We start from the raw sequence: 24,223 nt of genomic DNA, 5'->3' as shown, positions 1-24,223 counted from the left end.
TACTTCTTTTTTCTTTTCAGACAAAGGAAGAAAGGAACCACTACCACTATTTCGGCTACTATTACTACTACTTTTAGACACTGTGTCTCTTTCCAGAAGCTACAGTTTCTTGGCATAGATTCTCGAACTTATTTTGAAAAGCGAGAATATCAGCTACTTGTGCCTCAGATGGGATGGCTTTCCCTGCTGATCTGACTACATGATATGTAGGTGCCCCTCTATATAGTGAACCAAGATAGAAAGCCACGCTCTTATACTCCTGTCCATGTAAGCCCGCCCAGGTGACGAGTGGTACAAGTACAAGTAGTAGTAAAGCAACAGTAAGTGCCATAGCACCTAACCATAAGAACAGAGTCCCTAGTGGAAAGATAACGATAGCTGCAATACCTAGACCCATTAATGAAGCAGCTAACATCCACAATCCTATCATAGCAGCTTTCCGGAAATCACCACTTGATTCAGGGACCCCTACAAGCGACCGCAACTTTCTTCCGAAACCTTCTGCCGCTGTTTCATCTTCATCCCAAGGAGCTCCCCACACATTTGTAGGTCTTTGCATCATAGCATCTCTAAACTTGACTGCAGCCTCCCCTAGCTCATGCATCTCTTCACGACCCAGACTATCGCTGTCCATACTGCTCAAGAGAGGAGCTCTGGGGTCGCTTCCCAGTTGGAGGAATGAAGGAAGACTCGATACTGACGGAGAAGGAGAGGCACCAGGGGAAGTATCGGGATCAGCAGCAAGAGGAGGAAGCGAAAGACGAGGATTTTGTGGTTGTTTTTCTTTGTCTTTTCGTGTAGCTTCGTTCCTAGCATATTCATGAAATGCTTCTCGTATTACTTTTCCTAGTTGACGATGTCCGACCATACATCTAACAGTTGCTTCAAGTGAAGAAAAGATCATATCTAGAACTGCTCTATTATAGAAGGATTCTGGAGTTTCAAATGGAGACACATCTTGTAAGGTCAAAAGAACTTTGCCTACCATCACAAGTTCTTCTTGTCTGGGAAGGAGGACTCTTATCATCTTCTTCATAAAAAAGACAATCATCTTCCGGAATATCGAAAGGCGCGCTAGTCCATTCAAAAAAGCTAAAGTCCTCTTATTCTGCTGCAGAACTGAGGCGCATAATCACGACACAAATAGAAAGGAAAAATAAACCAAGAGACACTTTATTAGAGTTTCTCTCTACAGAAGGGGAGCGAGACACCCTATGAAGGAGCAAGTATACACATATAGGTATATATATGTACATACATATATAATTATATATCCAATCTGAGTAGACTGTAAGAGGAGACACTATAGGCCTATTCATCGAAGTTCAGGGAGGGCGTTTCAACTGACACTTCCTTCTGCAACCAACGATACGACGGCTATGGAGATGTGCATGCAATGCACTTCACACACCCTCTCTCTCCCTGCAGAGATGTGCTCGTCGGCTTGCCTATTTTCAAAACCATTCGGAGATACACGCAAAGAGAAAGAAAATCTCTACGATGGACTACGTATGGTGCCGTATCAAAAGAAAATAGTAGAGAGTGTGGTCTGAACTAAGATGCCTAGAGACGAACGAATACGAACATCACTCTGTCTACTGACCATAACTGTACGTCTTCACCAATATTAAACATAGGTAGATAGGCAGACAGATAGACAGGTAGATAAAAAAAATAAGGCAAGACAAATCTTCTTTGCCTTCTTTTTTCCTTTTCCTCTCCGGGGTAAGACCCAAGGACTTACGGAACATCGAGACAGATCGTGCACTTGAAGCGATCTTAACATTAACTTCGGCGAGTTCAGCCAGAGTCGGCTTTGATTCCTTGAGATTCCTTAAAAGGTTGTCTGCAAGGACAGTAGCCTGTGGAGAATCCTGTTTCGCGACCGCATCCGTCAAGGCCGTCACCTGCGCTCTAAGGCCTGCAGTTAGAGATAAGAGCTGACACTTCTTGCGCCGTGGATCTGCTGCGGGTCGTTGTGTGGGACCAGACGAAGAGGGGCGAAGAATTTCTTCGCACCGACGAGGGTTGACAGTGAACCAGTAAACAGAGAACTGTGAGAGAAGATACTTCCAGTATACTTTCTTTTTCTCTTTCTCTTCCTTTCCTTTTGCTTCTCTTCTTTGTCTCCATCCCGGCAACTTCCGTATGGCTCTTCGGTAAAAACGACCCTCACGTCGGCATGCCTTTGTACTGAGAAGAGAATAGAACATTGCTAGGACCTGAGAATCTACCTCGGTTTCTGCTACATTCATAATGCTTCTGATGGTCTGTAGCTGAAGGAAAGACAACGGAAAGAACGAAGGACAGAGAAACATGAAGAGAAAGAATAAGGAAAAAACAGGAAAGGACAGAAAAGAGGAAGACAGGCAGACAAGCAACCGTCAACTATATGAGGTGGGTTTTGTTTCACTACGGTGTAAGTCGGGTTTAGAAGGGATAGTACGGCTTCTTTAGATCGACGTCAAGAAAGCTCTTGCTTGTGAAAAAAACACGCAGGAAATATATGCAACTGTCGCAGCGGAAGACTGTAAAAAAGCCACTGACGTCTCTCTTGTTCATTTTCGTCTTCTAGTAACAGACACGATAGAGAGGTTTCAATGAAAACATGAACCGACACACTAGGTAACAACCGTTTCATACTTAAAGTAGATGCGTTTCCTCATAATGCTGTTCATCTATACCAAAGGAGCATCCTTCGATACATGATGTCTTCTCAGACAGAGTGCAAAGACGTCGGTGAGGGGAGTCGAATGAGAGACGGAAAAATCGAAGATGATTATTCCTGTCTCATACTGTTTTCTATAATCGGGTGTACATACATACCAAGTGTGCTGCACAACACCGGGCAATCGTAAGAATTGTCGTAGATAGGCATCTTCTTCTGCTAACGTCATCGCAGGGGTGAAGGCCGCCAATTAAATCAGCAGCCATGTACGCTTGTTTTCTTATTATCTCTGCAGAGGGTCTGAATCAACCTCCTTTCTTGCATATCTGCATATACTCTATACATACGGGAAGAGTAACGTGAAGTCATATCTACTTACTATCACTAGGAAGATTCCGCTAACTTGTTTCATGAGGAAATACATGAACTCACTCGAGAGAGAATGCTACGAGCATCATGTCGAAGTCTCTTATCAAGTCGACTCGCACGCTTCTCTTGCTTCCTGTACTTCTTCTCGGTCTGATCGAGTCGGACATCAAATACACAAGACGACCTTCCCCTCAGTAAAGTGATGCCTGGAGCACTGAAATCACGCGAGGCTTGTTTCAGGTAGTCGAAGACTTCTGTTCTTTCTCCGACTTCAACATCTGTGCAAATGGGAGAAAAGAAAAAGTGGCGGAGATCAAGAAAGACAGAGAAGGAAAAAATATAAGTATATATGAAGTTTCCTTGTGACTTCCTCTTTGAAACACAGCCGACTTCGTCGCGGGACAGAAAAAACAAAGTGCAGAACATACCTGGGCCTATACACCACCTCTGAGGGTTCAGCGTAAAGCGAAGGTATCGGAACTGCGGATGAATCATCTCTTCTAAGAGGTCTACGTAGTTTACTCTATCTTTATAGGACTTTGTACCCCATAGTTTTACCGACTTTCCCACTTGTGTGGATTTCGCCATTAGCTTCTTTTTAGTCTACTCCATCTCTACAGGAGAATCCGCGTCGCCCTACCTCCTCGAAGTCATTAGACAGACGACGAACTCCTCATCTGTTTCTTTCTGTTCATTCCCAAGAAAGAGAGTTCTCTTCTTCTCTCTCTGATGTCCTGTCACTCTCCATCTAGCTATAAGTGGAGAAGCCGGAAAAACTACGAGATAAAAGGGAAACGCTGTAGCCGTAGCAGTATCATAAACTGTGACTACTCTCTATTCATGCATATAGGTACTCGCTCAAGAAGACGGAGAAGACGAGCGCCCCTTGTAGACAGACTAAGAATGTACATACTTTCCGTGCCTTAGACGGGAACCCACTTCCCCTCTACGACAGCTTCACATACCTCCAGTGGGCTTCACCTGAACAAACGCTGGACTAGAAGCGACGAAATGGAGGTGCCTTCTACATTCTGCGAAGACATAACACGTTCGTTCATCGAAGAAAACACTGAAACTGGAAAAAAGAAGCAAGCAAGAATAAAGAGTTCTTTGCTTGGGAGCAAGGGATGTCGTTTTGCTGCTCTCTAGTACCGAAGAACCTACGAACATTCAAAATTCAGTTAGTATTTATACTTATCCTGTCGAGGAGACCGCATGGGGAGACGGATCGAGAGTCAGGCGGAAATCACCTTGCGAAGGACACACAGAATGTAGATAAGAGGCATACTAGGAGAACTACGTAGAGCTGTCCACGAAGCACACGAACAGGCACAGCCACAATGCATTAGTTACCCGAGTCTATGCTGTCATCACGTGAGAGGAGCGGATGGTAAGGGGGCTTGCTCTACAGTACACGGATGTATCTAGCCGCGTGTATATGTGTATACGTGTATACGTATATATCCACTTGGCCCACCAGGAGGATGGAATAAGAGGCCGACAAGGTTCCCGGAGGCTTAGAAAAAGCTTGGAGGATGATGGAGGAAGGACGCCACGGCCTCTCGGCTCTACATCTAATGAAGCCCATCTGTAGTTGCCGGCGTACCGTAGAGACCAAGAAAAAGCTTACCAAAGAAAGACTTTCCGTCACACTGTGTCCTAACTGCAGCCTTCACGAATTCTGCGTTATTCAAGCAGTCTGCATGCAGATGAGGCTGCCTCCTAAACTTAGAGCAGAATCTCTCTAATATTGCGTCCCATTTCCTTGATGGTTTGAAAACAACGCAGCGTAGGAGAGCTGTCAAAGAACAAGTGAGGAAAAACAGGTTCATTCCTCTCTAGGTAAAGAAGAACCTCACAGAAGCGAAGAAGAAATGGAAGGTGATCAGGTCTCTCTAGATAGGAAAGAACTATCTGAAATGTCTCTTCTTCTTCTTCTTCAGACTTCCGTTAACTGCTCACTCAGCAGCTCGATCAGATCAATAGGTACTGTCACACATAGATTAGCGGGACGAGGTCTACGGAGAGAGACAACCGTATATGGCACGTGTGTAAATGGGACGGCTCCAGAGTGATGCCATGCACTGCCGAAGGGGGAAATGCATCGGTCCTTTGGCGGAGTGCGGTATAACGTCGGTGGGTCGGTGACGAGACGTTTCAGCAGTGAAGCGGAGGATACCTGCGTGACTTCGAAACGTACCGGGATAAAACGGGAGATGCTCTATAGCAAATTCCTTGCCAGGTATGATGATGGTATGAGTAGGTTTTCACTTTGGACCAACGCAGGAAGTAGCTTTCTACCAAAAAATTCCTCGACGAGCCGCGCATCAGTATGCAGTATATATATATATATATATATGGGGAGAATAACCCGATCTCAAAACACATATCAGACAGACCCTGTATTGAAGAGGGCCTTGGAGCCAGACTGAAGGTGCCTTTACTCAGAGCCCGCCTAGTGCCTCACGTAGAATCAATTAGAAACTGAAGACAAGCAGGTGTGTATACAAATACTGTATAACCGGGTATGAAGAACGGACACATACATACTTGTATATGAATTTGTATTGCGTTACCAAATGAGCAAGGACTGAGGCTACGCAGGCTCGTTCCCGGCATCTGCTTAGGAGGAATAGTAGTCTGTTCGCATACCATCGTTTCCGGTAAGGACATCCCTTTTCGCATTCAACATGAGATCAGCCAGTTCCTCTTTTTTTCTCTTGAAGCGGACCCCGTCTTTCACTCCCGATTCTATGGCCTGGTAAGAGCAGTTGAAAAAGTGTATGTAATACATGGAACCTGTATGTGCTCAAGTCGGCAGCTTGTCAGTTCATATCCAGAAAACCACAAAGGATTCTGCAGGAAGGGTGAGAAGAAAGTTACATGCGCAGGCGTGTCATTCTCTGCAAGCTGTATCTCCTTGCACACTCACTCGAGACCGCTACTCCGCTTTATGAGACTTCTTCGTGCGTGCCTACACATATACGCCTCAAACTAAAACAGCCAACATAAACACAGTGTCTATCTAATCTATCAATCCAGCTATCCGCCTAATATACTCTATCTCAATATCTATCTATCTATCTACCAAACAACTGCAAACACGAACGACACTCCCTCTGTGCCCCTGGTGACAAGGCTGGCTCAATAGTTCTGAAAACATGCGTCTAATGAACCGGTCTCACCGCTATTTTTGTCGCTCGGTACATGACATACCTGAAGAACAGAATTTCCTTTGGCTGCCAGATCGGGAGTGACATCATTGCTTTCGGGAGTGGAAGAAGCACTGCTGAGGGAGGCGCTGTCCGAAGACGTGCTCGTCGGCTGCACTCCGGAGATCTCGACGCCTGAATTCCAAAACCACGGGAAAGACAATACGATACCAGGTAGCTACCTAGAAGTTCGGGAGACCGAGGGTTCTTCGTAGACAGCTTGCCAGATTCAGTCACGCTATTCATGTGGACCAATGTATGTGTGTCACGGTTTGAGGAATCTCAGAAGTCTGCTTTCTCGGAAAGACTGAGTGAAGAGAGAACTGACGACGGAACTACAGGAGTACAGACCGTGGGGGGATAAGTCATATCCAGGTATGGTTTGACGACGAGGCGGCGGGTGACGCTATTGGACCGATGAAGCTCCGTCTAAGGCTATCGCAGGGAAAGATCATACGGACTGAGCGAGACGACAGGGGCTTTACGGGCGGGCTTCTAACCAGAAGATAGCTCTTGGTCAGCCTCATGGAAGCCAGGCTGCCATCAAAAGCTTTCTAGAAACAGAAACCCGCTGCACGTCCTCAGGAACCACACATATACGAAAACGAATGCTCTTGCAGCAGTCCCTCGGCAATAGAGCGTGAGGTGAGAAGCCAACCTTTAGACAGCCAAGTTGCTTTTACAGAGAAGGGAAAAAAAGGTCAGACAGACAGTTACACTTCTGGGTCGAACCGCATCAAGAGAGAGCCCCATCTCTGCTGACGGCCTGTAACTTCAGCTTCTGGCTCTGCATTGATCCGTTGATGGCGGGACAGTTAGGAAGTGTTAGCGGGCATAAGCCTACTTGAGTCAAGAACTCCAGCTGCCAGGGCTCTCCAAAGACCCACAGAGTGCGAAGAAAAGCAGACGATAAAGAGACAGAAGAAACGGCGAGACATTTTTGCAGAGGAACTGAACCCCAGAGATTGCCGAGTTCCTGACGTCATGTCGGGTAAACGACCTTCACAGAAGTTTTCCTCAGAACAATGCAAACTGTCGCACTGTACTGCCGCAGTGCAGGAAACCAGCCCAATCTGTCTCTCAAGCCAAACAAGGCTGGCGAGACATCGTTGACGCCCCTAGGCAACACCAGCCTATCCGAGTTTACGGTTCGTAAGTTTTCGCTCAATCCGACTGTGGAGCCGTGAAGCGAAAACGAGGCGTTTGTTAACTGACTTCCGCCCGACTTGTCAGCCGGTAGTTCTTTGAAGAGTGGACAAAACACAACTGGCAGTCCACAAGACACGCTTGCGCGCTAGGCCTGCAGGCTAGCTCCTAAGTAAGGGAGTGTCTACAGCGACTCCTTGATGCGGCGAAAACAGCCTCAGCGGACTGCTTGACGTAATATCGGAAAGCTGAAAAGAAAGAAGGCGGAAAACAAGTCACCGGGAGTAACGCCCTGTTTCGCGTCACGGGAAGCCGGGAAGACGTAGAGAACCGCTCAGAGGCATTGCAACCGGAGCGCTTGAGCAAGGGCGGACGGAGACAAGCAGAAAAAGCCTTCCGCAGTGAACCCGAGCAACTTCTCCCAGAAATCCTAGCACCTCTTACCTATTCGATTTTCCCTGGAAAACTGTCCTGCACCGAAGCTGAGGACCGAAGTAGACAGCAAGTACAGACTTGCAATACGACGAACTACAGACTGTTCGGTGGGCGGGGGGCTAGCTAGCCTGCGCGCACCTGTGGCCACGTGTCTACATCATTTTCTGGGGTCGCGACCGTATGAACATGCCACAGTCCAAAAAGATAATCGACCGCTGCTGCAGGGGGCGAGGATACGTCACGTCATGATAGTGATTCTTCCTGAGTCAAGGGGACCGAAGAATTTTTGCAAGTCTCTTTAGACCGTTCCTTGACTGTTTACAGTATGGCCAACCGTGAGGACGTTGCTTCTGTACCTGCTCATGCTCCCAGAAAATGAGGCCTCTACGAAAAACCAGGAACTTTCTCCGGTCGCGCTAACTGGATACAGCGCTGTATGTTCCTAAGCACTCGTTCAAGGATTTTCTCCTTACAGTGAACAGACGGGGTTTCAGTCGCTTCCATGCGGGTGACACGGTACGACTTACGTTTGCCTGTGAAGGACTTCCAGTTCCAAGCGGGCTTCCTGCACTAGTAGGAGGGGGCGCTTCAAGTTTGGCGTCGTGAGTTACCGGTCTTAAATCGGGGGAAGGCTAAACCGGCTTGAACTGTTTCCCGTGGCAATCTAAGCAAACTGTGCTGCTTGTGTAACCTTTCTTGGAGCCCTATCAGAGAAGTCTGCGAATGCCTCTGCGCTTGGAGGAACTCACGTTTCCTCCGGTTTAGTATCTGGCGCTCACTTCCTTGTAGGAGTGAAGAATGCCGTCCAGCTTGCGCTCCTCTCTACTCAGGGAGCATGGGCACTCAAGCTGTGGTGTACACTGCTTTCCGTATACATGGTACGCTCCAATCTGTACTATACCTGTTCGAGGTGCTGGACAATCTTGAATGTAGCGAGTACTCAGTGTACGTGCGAGAAAAACGCATCCGCCGACAGCCCAGCTGAGCGGATCCTCTGGCGTCTGGATCTCTGCTAGTTTGCGGGGAGCAAGCAAAGCTATATGAGAGTTCCGACGTGTAGAATCCAGACACCTTTTTTTGAACGGGCAGTACTTACTTCCGAATTTTGAGGCAGAACCCCTGGGAGCTGGCCGGGGTTCTGGAGCAAAATGCCTACCCGATTTCACTCCTTGTATCACAATCCTTGGTGAGCAGTTACTGCGTGTGTACGGTCCAATGCGGAGATGTAACCCGGTTTCACATTGGATCCGGGTGTATCCTTGCACGTGCTAGGTGCTCCTGATGTCCTCTATCGCGGCCCCCACGCTGCTTCCCCGGCGCAGAAGCGCTTCGTTGCGAAATCTGCCTCACGCCTCCCAAGCAGCACCCGCTATAAAGCTCAGTGCTGGACCGTGCGAGCCTCCGACGAGCACGCTCTCCCGCATTACGGCCAGAGGTACTTGGTTCGCACCAATCTCTTCCAGGTCGCCTCCATAGCGTCTCTTCTCAAGTTGAAAACTCAAATAGTGAGGGCGTCACACTCAAACGATTCCTGCTGTTTCCTACCAGAACTACTACGCGATCCGTTTGACAGGAGACCAAACACAACACCTTTCAAACTTGACGGAAGCGTTACGGTGCTCACTACAACGAGCAGAGGGATTTTTGATGGATGAAACCCCTAACCCGAGGGATTCTGGTTGGAAGCCGCAAGGCTCAGCATTGCTAAGCGCAGCACGAGAGCTGCCTTCCTCCGTGCAGCGACGCGTGCTGTAGCGGTCTTTCCGAGGTGTGCCATTGTCAGGAGTCATTATAAGGAGTCAACGTTGGAGGAGGAACACCCCGGAGTCCGAATGGGCACTGCCCGCCAGAAGATGAATAGGATAACAGTCTAACAGTCTGGGTCAGGACCATGGTCTGTCTTCTGCGTTGAAATTCGACTGTTCCGCAGAAAAAATCGCTGTTTGACATAGTTGCACGGGCAGTTGGCCAGGATACAGTACAACGCTCAGAATCATGAAACTTCTTCAGATCAAGAGAAGCTTTTTCCGTACCGACAGCCTTTTTAAGGACCTCCCCTTGTGGCGTTTACTGACGACGCTGCTGTCCAGAAGAAACTGTTACGGATCGTCACCTCCGCATCCCCTGCGGATGAGGGGCGTTCCCCTCAGTAGACCCCCACGGATACATGATCAGTTGAAGAATACAAGACTCTCTTCCACTGAGGCTACCCGGTGGGGGGTTTACTCACGTCTTTATTCAGATAATGGGAAACCGGTTTCAGCTCAGATTACAAAGGCTTTCTGCAGAGTTCCCTATTCCCTGGTAGTACGCGGCACGCAAATGCACCTATCGACTGCCTCTCTCCGGTGCATCTCACAGCTGCATCAATACAAGTACTGTCTCTAGTACAATCGCTTGCCGGTTCAATCAGCTCATTTCCCACCGAGGTCCAGTCGTGCACCCTCTCCAGCATCCCTCGGGCGCTGTAAGTCGCACAAGCGTGCAGTGCTCGGATTCCACTTTCTTTGCCTACCGTAGTGATTCCTGCTCCCGCCCTAACAGTGCATGTCCTACCAGTGACGCTCGGGGCGTCCCGGACAGGTTATATCTAGCATCGTGCCCTCGTGTGCACGAGCCCCTCAGCCGACCTCCCTTGACCCCCCTCCCCTCTTCCGTGGTTTCTTGGCCATTCGTTGTGTACTCTAGAGCCGTTCTTTTTTCGCCTTCAGCGGACCTGCCTTCGTCGCCAAATTACCTTGTTTCTTCTTCGGCTTGAACATACACGTTTGGCATCCTTTCTTCACTTGTCTGGTCTTGCTCAACGCAGCCACAATGACAATGATGAGAGCAGCGTTAATCAGTATTCTCACAGGACGTGGGATTCGCTTCCATAACCCCAGATGTCCTCGCTTTGGAGGGACGCGTGAGCTTCTCCGCATTTTCAGACGCTCGCTTGCGGCTTGCTCGTCAGCTGCTGGTTCAGTCGTTTCCTGAGCTCTCCTGTGATCCTTTACTTCAGGAGACGCGGGAAGTTCGATTTTCTCATCTGCACTGGGACGATACTTGACCTTTGCATCCTTTTTCCCGGCCCGGACACCAGTTGAAGCCAAAGTTAGAAAGATGAGAAAGAAACAACACAACGAAACAGCCCGGACTGCCATTATGCTTCGGCGAGCTCGAGACTACGGATGGGCAAAGGAAAACAACACGCGAAGTCAAGGGGTCGCCAAGCGGGCGATCTACCGGAGAAGTCCACGAGAGCAAGGGCACTATCGGCTGTACTCCCGGGTTGGAGCGCGGCCGGACGCAAATGGACACTCTACGGAAAAAGAGAACGATATTTTTTGTGCATGCCTTTGACCCGTCAGGGCCTTCTTAAGGAGGGAACTTAATATGGTAGGCACCGTTGATGTAACTGGCTCAAGAACTTAGTGGCGTGTCCCTCCCTTCCGTCGAAGGGAACTAGGTGTCCCCCCTTCAGAGGGGCCACGGGTCGCTCAGCTAGGCGCGGCCATGCAGCACTCCCGCGACTGTTTGTTTCCAGCTCACCGCGTTCAGCTCCAGCCTATTTCTCGTGTATTGTTAGCGGACAGACCTCGACCATCGACAGTCGACCATCGACAGTCAATTACAGCATATCACTTTCATTCGTAGAGGGCTACAGTCGGTCGGGAGTCTGTTTGAGATGCAATCTGTAGTACAGGCCGTCAGCCCCTCAGCTCGGAAGCCCGGGAGTGGGTAGTACGCCGGAAAATCGTAGCGACATTTCTCATGGTCGTGTATCTGATATTTGACTGGCGCTTGGCTGCCACTGTTGTTTCTTCGTTCGGTCATGTTCCCGTCTTGAGCAGACAGCTCCATCTTTCCAAAAGAGACTGGCAGGTTTGTGCTGATATTTTACCTGCCTCAGGGTGGCTGATTTCCTTGTCAATATTGGGCCATCTGATCCGTTGCACTGGAAGCAGGGGGGGACACCTGGCTGTGAAATCGGCAGGCCGCACGTGTATGTGAGACCCTACGGCGGTCCGAGACCTCCAGGAGGGTTGAGTAGCGCTCCAGGCAGCCAGTGTTCCTTAGCCAGAGCAAACAAAAGTAGGACTGTCGCGAGTATTGGAAGAGGAGTGGTATGCGCTCACGCTTAGGCAATAGTGATTCGCGACAATCTCTATGCTGTTCGCGATGCCTCAGTACCAGGTGTCCTTCGAGACAGTCATGGCTCTCTGGGAGGAAAAACAGAGTGCCGCGGGGGGGCGGGTTATGAGAAAGCACTTGCGGCAGAAGAGGAATTTTCTCTTGCGTGCTGCAAGAAACGTCTTTACTGCTGCGAGTAGCCTGCTTCTGCGGACCATCTCCTATTCCCGCACGCTCGCCACCACCGTATGTGCGTCGGCGCAGGACGTGAAAGCTTTTGAAAAGAGGACGGAAATACAGCACCCCCGAAACAGAATTAGCCGGCACAAGAGGCCACTGAGAACAAACAAGACAGTCGAGAGTTGTGAAGAAGACGAGGAGAAAGATCTGTTCGGCTGAAGAAAGAGCCTGACAAGGCTCTTTTGCCTGTTCACGCCAAGTAAGACTGACAGCACCTAAACAGAGGTGCACACTCCGCTGCATTCTAGAAGAAACCAGTATCGAGCAATTGCTGGTCACTGGCAGGCGAGCTCAAATCTGGAGAACCTCGGCACAGCATGTAGCATACTTCAGCGCTCTAGGCACCAGCCGAAGGCCAGCTGTCGCTGTGCGAACCTACTAAGAGCACACCGTCGTAGAACACAGGGAAATACCCGGAAGAGAGAGGGAATCGCTGGTGACAATTAGGTCCCTGTAAATCTCCCCCAGAAGAGCAATCCACTCTTTTTTCGTTAAGGTCGGCACCTTCGTCTCTTGGAGTCGTGCACTCTCCCCTCTCTGCACACTCTTTTCCGGCGAGTTACACCCTGTCTCAGTTTGGCAGCTCGAGGAATTCTGAGCGGCCAGAGGACTTGGGGGACCCGACGCTGCTGGTCCCAAAGCGGCCAATCCAACGTCGGCGGTGTCACTGGGCGGAGAGTCAATATTATACTGATAAGGTGCCACGCGTGTACCATCGGTCCCGCTAACATCGAACTCGGGGGTCTCCATTTTTATGATTTCCGCTAGCGAGTGGTTCTCGTGCGAAAACCCCCGTACATCAAGTTTCGAGGCCCGGGCGCTGGTAACCTCGCCTCCTCTGATTGCATCTTGGAGTTTGCTCAGCGTAGCCTGGTCTACGCGCAGCTTTTCAAGAAACGTTCGTTGACGTCGCTGAAGCACCTCGAGACCATCTGTCAGCCTAAAGCTACTGTCGGCACACCACCCAGTAGTGGGCTCATACACAACAAACGATATGCTTCGAGGCAGTGCGAGAGGAATGCTGGAGCTTATTAGCACAAAACATGGCTGTCCGCGGGCCCCCGCTTCTGGCCCTGTTCTCTCCAGCAAATGAGCTTGCCGTAGATTTAGAGTTCCTTGATTGTTTTTATAGGATGCTGATCCAGAAGAAGCCAGTCTCTCCAAGAGCCTTTGCCGAATGCAGGCTTCGACTTGTGCATCTGCGTCTTCTGTACAAGGCTCTGCTTGCGCCGTTCCTTGCCCAAGCTGCTGGCCCCGAGCCGTTGGCCGGCCTGGGGCCACATGATCAGCTTCTGCGTCGCCGCGCGGATCGAGCGTGACTTCGTCTTCCCTGGGCACGTCATCTGTGGCAAACACGACCTTTCGTCTGCTAGTCAGGCGTAGCCGCGACCCGATGAATCGAAGGAGTCCGGAGGTCATCTTTACCTCAGTCTTGGACTTATTAGGAGACTTCTCAGCGCGCGAAATAGGCACGTGTGTCGCATTGGCTTCAAGAAACCTTTCGTATTGATTAGAGGCGTAAAAGAGATCAACCCAGACTACGAAAAGCTCTGCAGATCTTGGACTGAAGAGACGAGCAATTACATGGCGTTTAGCCCGCCGATAGTACAAAGACACGTAAAAGTGGCTTGGTCCCGAGGTGTCGTCCGTCACCTGGTGATAACCAGAATACACTAAGCTCTCAACTGTATCGTCCAACAAGGATTCATCGGCTTCATCTTGCCGAGTCAAAGCACGCGCTCCATTTATGCGGTATTTCGTGCGGGGCTTCCGATATTTCAAAGCAGCATGGTGAGACATGCCTATACACTCTCCCCTCGAGATCCTAGGGCTGGCTGCGCTCTTCTCTTTGCGGCGACTGGGTGACTCCGCGCGACCACTGCCTTCCCGGTCTAGGTGCAAATTCGAGCAGACGTGTCTAACAAGTCCCTCGAGAAACGACGGCGCAGGCTGCGCAGGGAACTCTCGCAGCTCTAAAGTCTGGATGTTCACGCTTGCAGTGTCTGCCTCGTAGCTGACAACAAGAACTTCTGCGCTCTGATCCTTAATGTCTTCTTCTATTTCCCGGGCAAGAAAGGCGCAGTGCAAATCCCTCAACGTTTTCGCCTCTGATGGAGCGAAACCGTTATGGCCGATCTTTCCATAAGTTCCAACAGTGGTGCCCACGTCACCCGTCGGTGCTGGGTACGGGCAGACGTCAATTCTTTTATTGTTCCCTTCCGCGGCACTTTGATTTCCATCCACTTCTTGTGCTGAAGCGGTTCTGGCCGCTTCACTGGGGCTCACGTCGGTGGATGCGGCCAATTCCGAGGGCCGGGTTCCGGGGTAGTTGCAGACGTCTCCACTCAGCAGTCTTCTCCCGGGCAACCGAATGTGTATGGACACAATGAAGCATCTGTTTGCTGCAACCCGTATTTCTCTGTGCACTTTTATGCAGCCACCCTCGCACCTCCAATTCCGTGGTGACAGCAAGTCCTCGTCTGGGTCTGAATCAGTAGAAGTCCTAGAATCTTCGGGAGATTCCAGAGTAGATATTCGCGTATCCCGCGTTCGCCTGATCGCGTTCCCGAGAACGGTTTGGAGGCTTTGCAGAGAATGAATCAGCTCTTTACTCGTGACAAGTGGCTGTCTGAAACAGGCCAGAGATTGCTGACACTGCTCAAGCTTCGCACGAAGTGAATATGCTTCGGCGAAATGGGCCTCGCGCGTAGCGAGGTTTCGACGCATTTGAAGTTCTTCATTCTTCAAACGGGCTACCGTCTGTTCTAGGCTGCCCGAGTAACCCAAATGCCGAAGGTGCTGCTGCGTGGCCCGTACTTTGGAACGTAGATTCAAATTTGTAGATAGAAGGTTTGTCACCACTCGTTTGAAACGGTCCCATTCGAGTGTTGTCAGCACTACATGCCGCCTGTCCTCCGTTTGCTGTACCTTAGTAAGTGAAACGCTGTGGTACGCGCCAACACTCAGGGCGGATGCTGGCCCTGCTCGGCTCTTGGACCCCCCGTTCGTCAATGGAGACTTGCGGCTCTCCCCTGAGCCAACTTGCAATCCGTGTGTCGCAGTATCGCACTGCAGTTCCGGAGAGGGCGATGTGTCAGCATTTCCTGTTGAACCGCTCTGCAGCTCTTTTGACCGGAGTGTGGATTTCGAGTGCGAAGAATGCGAAAGTAACAGGCCGTCATACTCGCTAGTCAGCGGGCTGTTCACCGGCTTCACCTTATCGAGATCTTCTAGAAGTCTCTCTTCGTCCAGAAAAAGAGTGATCGCTTCTTCCATGCAAGCAGAGCTGAGACGGGAAGAACCTTCCTCCCTCTCCTGAGAGAAATCGGCACCAGTCCATTCAACGAGTTCTAGCGACGTCTCCCGAGAAGCTGCCACTCGTTCATTCGAAAGCTGCTCGAGGGCGTGTACAGCCCGTGGGCTGAGGAAGTTAGGAGGGACAGTAGAGAGAAGTGGAGGCAGTGTAGAAAGGCCAGGAGCCCTTGGAATGCCGCTGACAAGCTGCGATCTTTGGCGCAAAGGAGGAATTTCTTTTTTTGCAGCGTTGTCCGCATTCACTGGTTTTCCAGACGGCGGAGAGGTCCTGACGAGAAGCGGACTCGAAGGCAGGTTGGGGAGCACAGAGGCATCCTTGACTATGTATTTTCTTTCGAAGAAGGGGTTGTATGTACGGACATCTGCGGTAGACCGCAGGAAGCTGTTTCCTGTTTTGCTTTCGAGGTTTCCCCACTTCCGTGTCTCCGCCCCCGACGTGGCGCCTTGAGACCAGCCCGACGCTCCTCCTGTCTCTAGTGTGTTGTCCTGCATGGCAAAAAAAAACTAGTAAGATGACTTAAGGCTCTGCCCATCTACCAGCGACTGCGCGACGAAGGAGGGGCAGAGTTGAAGCTCCACCCATCGACACACAGTGAAGGCCGCAGCCAACCTGCTACCGCTCTTTAATGATCAAAAGGTGCCGACAGTGGAAAAACGCTTGGTCCCCATTGTGACAGAACTTTGTGAGCACTTGCGGTGTGACCGCTGGATTCTGCGCCGGCCTTTGGTGGCAAGCAAATAACGCGCGCAAGAAACAGAGCGCAACAGTCTTCGACGACCTCCGTTGTGTGGACTACCGGACTTGCCAAGATGAACCCAGCCAGATGTGAACAGTAGGACAGAGCTTCTACGGCCTGCTTGCTGGTCCCCCAGCCGTGCTGCACACCAGCGCATACCTGTGGGAAAAGGAGACTTGGGGACTCTCAAGTTGACGAGGGGGTGGCCCTCTGCAACGGACATCGAGGAGGCTACCTGGGGGTGGCGGCCCCTGCTGAAGGAAACTAGTTGCGCTTGGTCCCTCACCGTATTTTCTTTTCCAGTCCGGACTAAATGGGCGACCTTCAGAAGTCGGTGTTGTATCTTGCCTAGTGAGTAAATGGATTTACGGGGCTGGATGACTGGCTTCGGTTAACTTGGCAACACAGCGTTCTTTTCGGTTTCCTCTGTCCTGTCAGGCAGTATCAAGAAATTGCGGCTAGCGAACACTACGGACTGGCACGCCACACACACGTGCAATACAGGCATTAGTAGAGCTAAATGTGCGGATTGGTTTGGCAATCTCGGTCAAGGAAGCGTAGCCCCAAAACTGTTGTCCGGCTGATCCTACAAAACCTCCAGGGCAGATTGGGCAGCGTGTGGTAGAATGACAGTCCTTGAGCGTTGCCCGGTTCGTCGACCACAAGGCTGTCCATCAGTGCGTGTGTGCCGGTAGTCAAACTAAAAGTACAAAACATAGTCTGCGTACTCTCAGAAGAACACCTGCAAATATATGGTATCCAACTAGAAGCTCCAGGGGCAGTGCAGGAACTCCACTACGGGCCAAGTCAGCACGAACTAATGGAGCGGGTCAAAACATGACGTGTTCCATTGCCGGACAGCGTAAAACCTCCTCGATCGCTATGCCTGGTTCTTTCCTTCAAATCAGGAGATGCGTGCCAGTACAGAAAAGGGAAGGTGGTATTGTCATGCAGACACCTCGGCGGCGCAGAGACCGACCTCAATCAGGAAACGGACTCCGGGGGCACTTCTATCGGCTTCAGTCCCTCTGCAGAGGTAGCCTTCGCACATCTTCGTAACAGATTTGAGTTCTTTCCTGAGCACGATCTCTGACGCAACGTTCCGGGGTGTAACATGACTCCAGTGGGTGGTGGAAAATACACACTGTAACCGTTGCTGAGATGCCCGGCGCCGTCTCGGCGTTCGACTCCTCCTCTGTCGGCTAGGGGGCGTCGAGGTTCCTATCGTTACGCTTGTAGTTAGGCCGAGCCAAAGGCCGTTCTTGCCGTACACAGGAGGTTTCCCATCCCGGCGGCGTGAGTTAGATCCGCTGGCTACTGAGCCACGCGCGGGCCTAGCTCCTAAGAGCCAGCACAACACTCTATTGCGTCGAGGACGTGGCGACCTCGGTTATCAGCAGCACAGTCACTGTACCTCAAGACGTCGAATTGTCAGTCCCACTCCGTATAGTAAATCCAACGCGTCGAAAGCAGCAGCAGAAGATCCCCCTACTTTGTCCGTCCCGTCAAAGACTGTCCCATCTTTCGCAGAACAACTGCGCCCCGCGGGACAACGCGCGCCGCGGAACGATTGCCCCGGGCAATTTGCACGAGGTACGCGTCTGAGCTGAGTAACCACGTCAGATTCAAAGCGCAAATGACGCCGCCCGCTGGCTCACTGCCGTGTGCAAAGACCTGCGAGGCACCATGCTCCAGCGGGGCCTGCACGGGAGGCGGGTTACACTGCAAGAGAGGGCTAAGCTCCTCCTAGGAATTCCACAACTTCAAGGCGCTATCGTACTGTTTTACCAGCGTGTGATATCACAAGAAAGAAAAAAATGGAGAGATTGGATCTCTCATTCGCTTCTCGACGCAAAGTGCCGCTAGACGAGTTGCACCGCAAGAAGTTTTCTTCTCTTCTCTGAATGACCGAGGTGTCTATCTTCTCCTGTCAGTTATGTTTACCTTTCCCCCCTCCTTCACCCTGTCTAGGGGACTTTTTGCACTTACAATCAGACTATGCTTCAGAGGGACGTAGTTATAGAACGGAGAATACATATAAGAGGCGGACAGGTACAGAGTTGGAATTCTGTCAGATGCGCTACTTAGAGAACGGCGATACATATTAGAAACGGGTAGTTATAGGTTTAAAGAGCACATGAGAAGCGAGTAGTTACACACTCAGGCGAGTACATATGAGAAGTGAGTGACTGGAGAATGAGAGTACGCATCAGAAGCATTCCGCGACCTTACCCCGAGATCAACTGGACCTCTAACAGAGGGACATATAATGGACTCAAGCTGAAAGCTTAAAGAAGCTGGTATTCTACAGTTGTGAACAGTACTCCTCCCCTAGCTGTCTTGCAGTCTATCTGCTCAGCTTATGTGTTTTAGAACATCTCTACAATGCATACAGCGGCAATAGCACTGATTAAGCCACCTTCGACAGGCAATGCGAATACCTACTCAGTTCATACGTGTTGATGCTGGTGAGTACTTGCGCGCTGTCACTTACATTTACTTCTAGAAGAGGCTTGCGTATTCACCTCACAGATTTCTTTCTTTTCTCCTGAAAGAAGGCAGAAGGGAGAGACCCGGAGTGAAACATTGACGGGGTAGTCCAAAGAAAAGCGAGTAGTAGTACGCATGATCACGTAGACTGGATTCGAGTGTAGAGTCTCGACGATCAGATAGGAGAAGTCATATCTTTACTACCTTCGTGCTGCACCCCTCCCCTCTTCTCCACTTGTTCGCAGAGGAATGTCTCTCTAAGCTCCCCCTTTCAGTCAAAGACATGACTACCTTAGAATGCAATCCCTTTGGATTTCAAACCCCTTTCTTGGAAAATTCATTGCCCAACCTTTCTGTTTTCATGAGAATGGAAGGGGCTGTGTGTACGTCTAGATCTCGTCCTTGGAACCGTGTTGTGCAAGCATCACTACACGGACACCTTTGAAACGAAGAGGCCGACAAGCGAACACAGAGAGACAAGACACTATTACGCCTAGGACTTTGCTTAGGTACTTCCAACTTGAAAGTTGTTGTCTTCACTCTCATGATGAAGACTATCACCATCTGAGCATCGTAGTCATAATAGAGGAAGAGATCGAGAAGAAACAAAGTGGAGTCATCATCTCCCCTCTTAGGGATTTGCCCGTTCCCTTGGATAAGCTTTTGTCGAGTAATGAGGCTGAGTGTGTGTACCCTTCCTTCCACAGGTAGTTCTCTCATTATGCCTGTTCGCCCTTTATCCAAACGTTGGCGACCTTCAAAAAGGTTAGGAGATTCTTTCTTAGATGCTACTTTCTCCTTACTAGCGCCTCGCAGCTTTGCTTGCAAAATAAAGAGGCAAACACTCTTTCCCGTTCTCTTATCAAGCTGTCGTACATCGAACTGATTTGCTGTTGCGGAAGTTCAGTGAAGGGAAGAGCGGAGCCAATGGATTGGTTGCCAAGTAAGAATGACTGATAAAGTTCTCTCAGCATCGATGAACGGGCGACGCACAGAGAGCTTGCACGATGTGAACGCGTTTGAGGATGCGCGGGAGAGCTCCAGTCACTTTCTTTGGTTGTTTTCTCCGTACCTCGTAGACGCTTTTCTTCAGTCGTTAATGCACCTGGCAACTTTCGGACGATAGTCTTTTCTCCTGCCGCCGTCGCGGAAAGAGCACGTTCTAACAGGAGGGCGCCGGTTAAACCGCGGCGCTGTACGTAATCGCGTGCCCCTGTGATCAATCACGTACCATTTAAATGAAGCCTACTGCAACAGCTGATGCTTGGGCTTCCAACTGTCTTTATTAGCACGGGGGGAAGCGAGTTGTTAGGGATTGCTCTGTGTTGTATTTGATGAGCCTGCTGCCAGCTAGGCGACCAGGGTGTTTTACTCTTTTCCTTTCCGTAAGGCCGTGGCGTGTGAAGTCTCGGAGGTAAGGGAGAAGCCACCCGTCTTGCCATACGCGGCAGATGTGCCGCGGCCTCAGGATTAGTTCTATTGGCGCACGCGGCCCATGAGGTTTGCTTCCCGATGCCTGGTTCACCATGCGCGAGGAGTGCTTCGTTCGTAGCCGCTAGTTTAGTTTGTGAGACGTACGTTTTCTCAGCGTTCACTGTTCTGATCACTCAGGAAAGCCAGCAGTCACGTCGAAGTCGTCACTGTGTCTCAAATACATGTCCCTCCTCTCTCACCACGCGTTTCAGGAGCAGAAGTGAACCGAAAACAGGGTGTTACACGTACCTGGGCAATGAGAGGGCGGGTCTTTCATGTTCGGAAAGAACATGCCTGATGCGGAGCCAGTCAGTGCCCTTGAGGACACCTTACCAGAGAAACGCGAACCTCAGCAAAGACCTGACATCGCCCACTCCTCACAGAACAGATCTGGGTGCATCCCGTCTTCACTTCGGTGTTGCTCTTTGAGCGCTTGGGACAAAGGGAGTCTGCAACTGCTATCTTACTGCAAGTATCACTACTCGAGAAACTTTGTTCTCTTGGTCAGGGGGGTTGGCGTCTGTGCCCCTTTGCACTGTACCGCCCTGTGCTGCCCAAAGAAGTAACAGAGTCGTACATGCACCTGAATTATGGTAACAACTCGACCGAGGCGTTGACATGGATAGAGTCGGCCGGTCACTTCACATTTTTTTTTCCAAGGCTTTCACGCTTCTGCCACTCACGGTTACTAAGGAGAGGCGGTCTAGGGGGGAAATACGAAACAAAAAAAGCTCCTACGCATAGGAGGGCTGCAGCTGATTGACGCAGGATAAATAATACCCGGTCATACAATAGAGGGCTCTCTCTTCAGCAGAGTGAGTAGCACTGATCATCTTTTACTATATCTGCGGCCGTCGGGCGAGACAAGAAATCCACCAATATTTTCTGGTGACGTGAACAGCGATCACCATTGAAAAGAAGAAAAACAGTCAATCGGGGAGGAGGGAAAAGAAAACAAATAATTCGAATAGTGGCTGGGTTCAATTTTTATGTCAGCTTGGTGCTTCACCATACAGCAGCAGGTCGCCCTTTCATACGGAGGTCACCTGCTGCGCGGCCGTTGGTCTCTCACGCATCCCTCTTCCTGCCTTCCGCCCCATGACTTTGATGAACTCGCTCGTTACAGTAAAACCACCGCCACAGGTAAGACATGGACACTGCTGCTGTACAAGACTGTGTTAGGCCACCAGAGCGGGGTTTCGTCGTATGGCGCATTATTCTGACGCCCCTGCCCTCGATCATCATCGATCGAAAATCTCTTTTTTGAGCCGACGCGCGACAGGCCAAGCTAACAACTACTAACCCACTTCAGTTGCCTTGCTATTGCCTGAAACTTCGTTGTCTACCCCCCGTCCTGTTGGAGACGGTGTGGTGGCGACTTGAAGAAAAGGAATTGATGTCGGGGCTGATGATGATGAAAGAACGGACTGTACCCTCAGTCACTGTCCTGTCACGTCCTCATTCAGTCTCCAAGGAGTCCATATCGTGGTCTCGTCTCGTCTTTGAGGTACGTCCCTACGTAGTTCACCTCGACTTCGTCAAACCCCGGGACTCGCTGTTCTACTATTATTGTCTTCTTCTGTGTGGCTGGGCGCATACACCGGCGGACCTTCCCCGGAGTGTCATCTCTGTCCCGGTCCGTCTTATGGTCATCCGCAGCAGACACTCTCTTCCTGTGAACGGACCTCAACAGGCTGGCCGCTCGGAGAGGAGAAATTCCAAAGAAATCTTCAGGTGCTTCGGCTCGTTTATATTTGGATTGCGTGCGGGCTTCACTTCTTTCCATCCGTTGCATCTTTCTGGCTCGCTGTTGAGAGGCATGTTGTTGTCTCCTCAGTTTCTTCCTTTGTATAGCATCTTCTTGTTGCCGACCTGCGGTGAGTCTAAGGACCATCAAACCCATCACCATGCAGGCGAAAAGAAGTAACGCTTGATTGCGTGGGTTTCCCCAGAAAGGCTTATATCTTCTTTCCCCGTGTTGTTCTTCTCTCCTAGTAGACTCCGGCAATTTTTCATCCGAAGATAACAATGATGAAGACGGAGACACTTCACTCTCTCCTTCCATCCCCTCCTGCTCTTCATCATCTTCCGTTCCGTCATCCACTTCCTTTACTAAACCTTTCCTTACTTGATTATCCACGAATCGTATATTCATCTGTGACCACCGAGGGCCCTTCTGAGGCTTTGGTTTAGGTATAGACTTAGAACTCGGACTTTTACCTTTAGGAGTGAGTAGACTACGGACCAGGGTACGATCCGCACCCGACCACTCTACCTCAGGACGGCTCGTTTGAAACAATGACGGGTGTAGCATATGTTTGATAGTAAGGACTTTATCGACTCTCGAGATATACAGATCCACTGGTATAGGAGGGACATTGGGAGAAAGCGTCAACCGAGTCATAGCATGATCGAACGCGCGCTGACAATATGTATGAAGTAAGCGTAGCACTTTCTGATCTTTCTGCAATCTGCTTAGCAGAGGATTCGTAACAACAGCCCATGCCTCTTTATCAAGATTGAACTTGAAATTCCAATCTAGGTGTGCTTGAACGTCTCTCAAGACCGCCATCTTGACACCCAACATTGTGTCAGTGGACCGCCGCAGAGAATGAATGTGCCGTTCACCTTTTCGTCTCGTCGCGTCAGAAAAAAGAGGTGAAGGCTCTTCTGCCACTTGCCACCGAAACACCCCTGCGACGCTACAGAGTACTAAAAGCGCAGTCCCTCTCCAAAGGTTCATCTTCATCCGGACATAAGACGTAAAGACCCGAGGACAATAATGGGTTCCGGATGCAACAATGGACGGATGTCACGGCTAACTCGCCTCCTACCCCCGTCCGTGGATGGAAATAGCTCTTTTTCTTGATTCGACGTTCACGAACTCCATACGATGAGCCGTTCTTCTTGCTCGACTTTCAAAGTCCGTGAGCCGCTGTCGCAGTTACCCAGAAGCAGTCTTAAAAGGGCCTCCGCTGCACACACCTTTCTGAACACGATTCCAAAGAAAACACTGCGCGTGCCTTGAAATTGGAAACATAAAGAAGAGAGCGCACGTCATCCGCTGCTCGGACGTCGGAAAGGTTCCTTCAGCGCCCACGAGAACTTGAGCCGCGCTCCTCTCATGCAACAGACACACGAAAGACAGGAACCCTCTCCGAGGAGTTTCAGTGCTTCGGAACCGGAGCTGTGATAGGAAACATGACTACAGTACACTTCGAAACGGGTGCCATGTCCAGTTCGAAAACAGACGCCCAGAATTCCAATCCCTTGGAAACCCATCAAGCTTTTCAACGCCAAGTGTGTGGTCACCTCGGACACTCCGAAACCAAAGAAGGGGTGCGTCGTCAACAGAACAAAGTATAACAGCTCTCGAAGATTGAGTCTTCCTTCGGGTCCGCCAGGTTGTTAGTACGCATGAGAACGGTGTAGAGAATGGAAAGGGTGAAGGCACCATGACAAAGTAGAGACTCTGTAACTTTCATACACTCGCACGGGCGGGACACCCCCACTCCAAAGGTCCCCTTGTCCGTGTGTCAACGGCATCATCACTTTGACCACCGAGAAACAGACAAGGTAGGCAATTCAGGCCCCGAAACCCACAGGCGAAAGGATACACTTAGAGGGTGCCACGGGGCGACGACTGTAACTGCTGTTCAGCTTCAGCAACAAGTGAGCCTCCGAACCCGATCGCACTATCGGAGTAAAAACATCGGCACCGAAAGTAAGAAGCACCGACTACTGTTCTTACGAATTCGTGCAGGCTCGTGGTACTACATGCCCTACTAAAAAAAACACGCCGAGGCAGAAGCGTAGCTACTGCGTTACACCGAGCAGCAGCGAACAGCGGACAACTGAGTTCGACAGGGGCTCACGCAGGCACCATGGAAGCGGACTCGGAAACATGATGGTGAGCCCTGTGCTATCCCCCTCGACATTTCTAGCCGTGTGAGAGGGGGGGTGTACGTTCTCTTCTTTATTTCTTTGGGCTCTCTAACGCCACACGGGGGCAAAGTCCCAGCGCC

At 50.5% G+C, this 24,223-nt stretch overlaps 4 protein-coding genes across 4 annotated transcripts; 1 reads left to right on the top strand and 3 right to left on the bottom strand.

Annotated features, from left to right (window-relative positions):
- Positions 1-343: 343 nt before the first annotated feature.
- CSUI_004908 (uncharacterized protein) lies at positions 344-7,915 on the bottom strand (the record flags this gene model as incomplete). The annotated part of the gene is made up of 7 exons (XM_068065089.1): positions 7,094-7,915; positions 6,254-6,384; positions 5,690-5,795; positions 4,003-4,068; positions 3,101-3,315; positions 1,745-2,276; positions 344-1,119 (listed from the first exon to the last, which is right to left on the bottom strand). Coding segments are annotated over exons 1-7 (1,968 nt in total), but the record flags the coding sequence as incomplete, so codon positions are not given.
- A 114-nt stretch (positions 7,916-8,029) lies between these two features.
- CSUI_004907 (uncharacterized protein) lies at positions 8,030-8,641 on the top strand (the record flags this gene model as incomplete). The annotated part of the gene is made up of 1 exon (XM_068065088.1): positions 8,030-8,641. A coding segment is annotated over one exon (102 nt), but the record flags the coding sequence as incomplete, so codon positions are not given.
- Positions 8,642-9,689: 1,048 nt separating this feature from the next.
- Positions 9,690-11,305, bottom strand: CSUI_004906 (uncharacterized protein). The gene has a single exon (XM_068065087.1). It carries the CDS (start codon positions 10,971-10,973, stop codon positions 10,515-10,517), a length of 459 nt encoding a protein of 152 aa, XP_067922933.1. The 5' UTR covers positions 10,974-11,305; the 3' UTR covers positions 9,690-10,514.
- A 9,669-nt stretch (positions 11,306-20,974) lies between these two features.
- On the bottom strand, positions 20,975-24,159 carry CSUI_004905 (uncharacterized protein). The gene has a single exon (XM_068065086.1). The coding sequence runs from the start codon at positions 22,945-22,947 to the stop codon at positions 21,661-21,663; it is 1,287 nt and encodes a 428-aa protein (XP_067922932.1). The 5' UTR covers positions 22,948-24,159; the 3' UTR covers positions 20,975-21,660.
- Positions 24,160-24,223: the final 64 nt, after the last annotated feature.

Source organism: Cystoisospora suis, assembly GCF_002600585.1.
Source record: "Cystoisospora suis strain Wien I chromosome Unknown contig_2348, whole genome shotgun sequence".
Classification (NCBI taxonomy): domain Eukaryota; phylum Apicomplexa; class Conoidasida; order Eucoccidiorida; family Sarcocystidae; genus Cystoisospora; species Cystoisospora suis.
The sequence above is the reverse complement of the archived record's forward strand: the minus strand, read 5'-3'. Positions and strand labels throughout refer to the sequence as shown.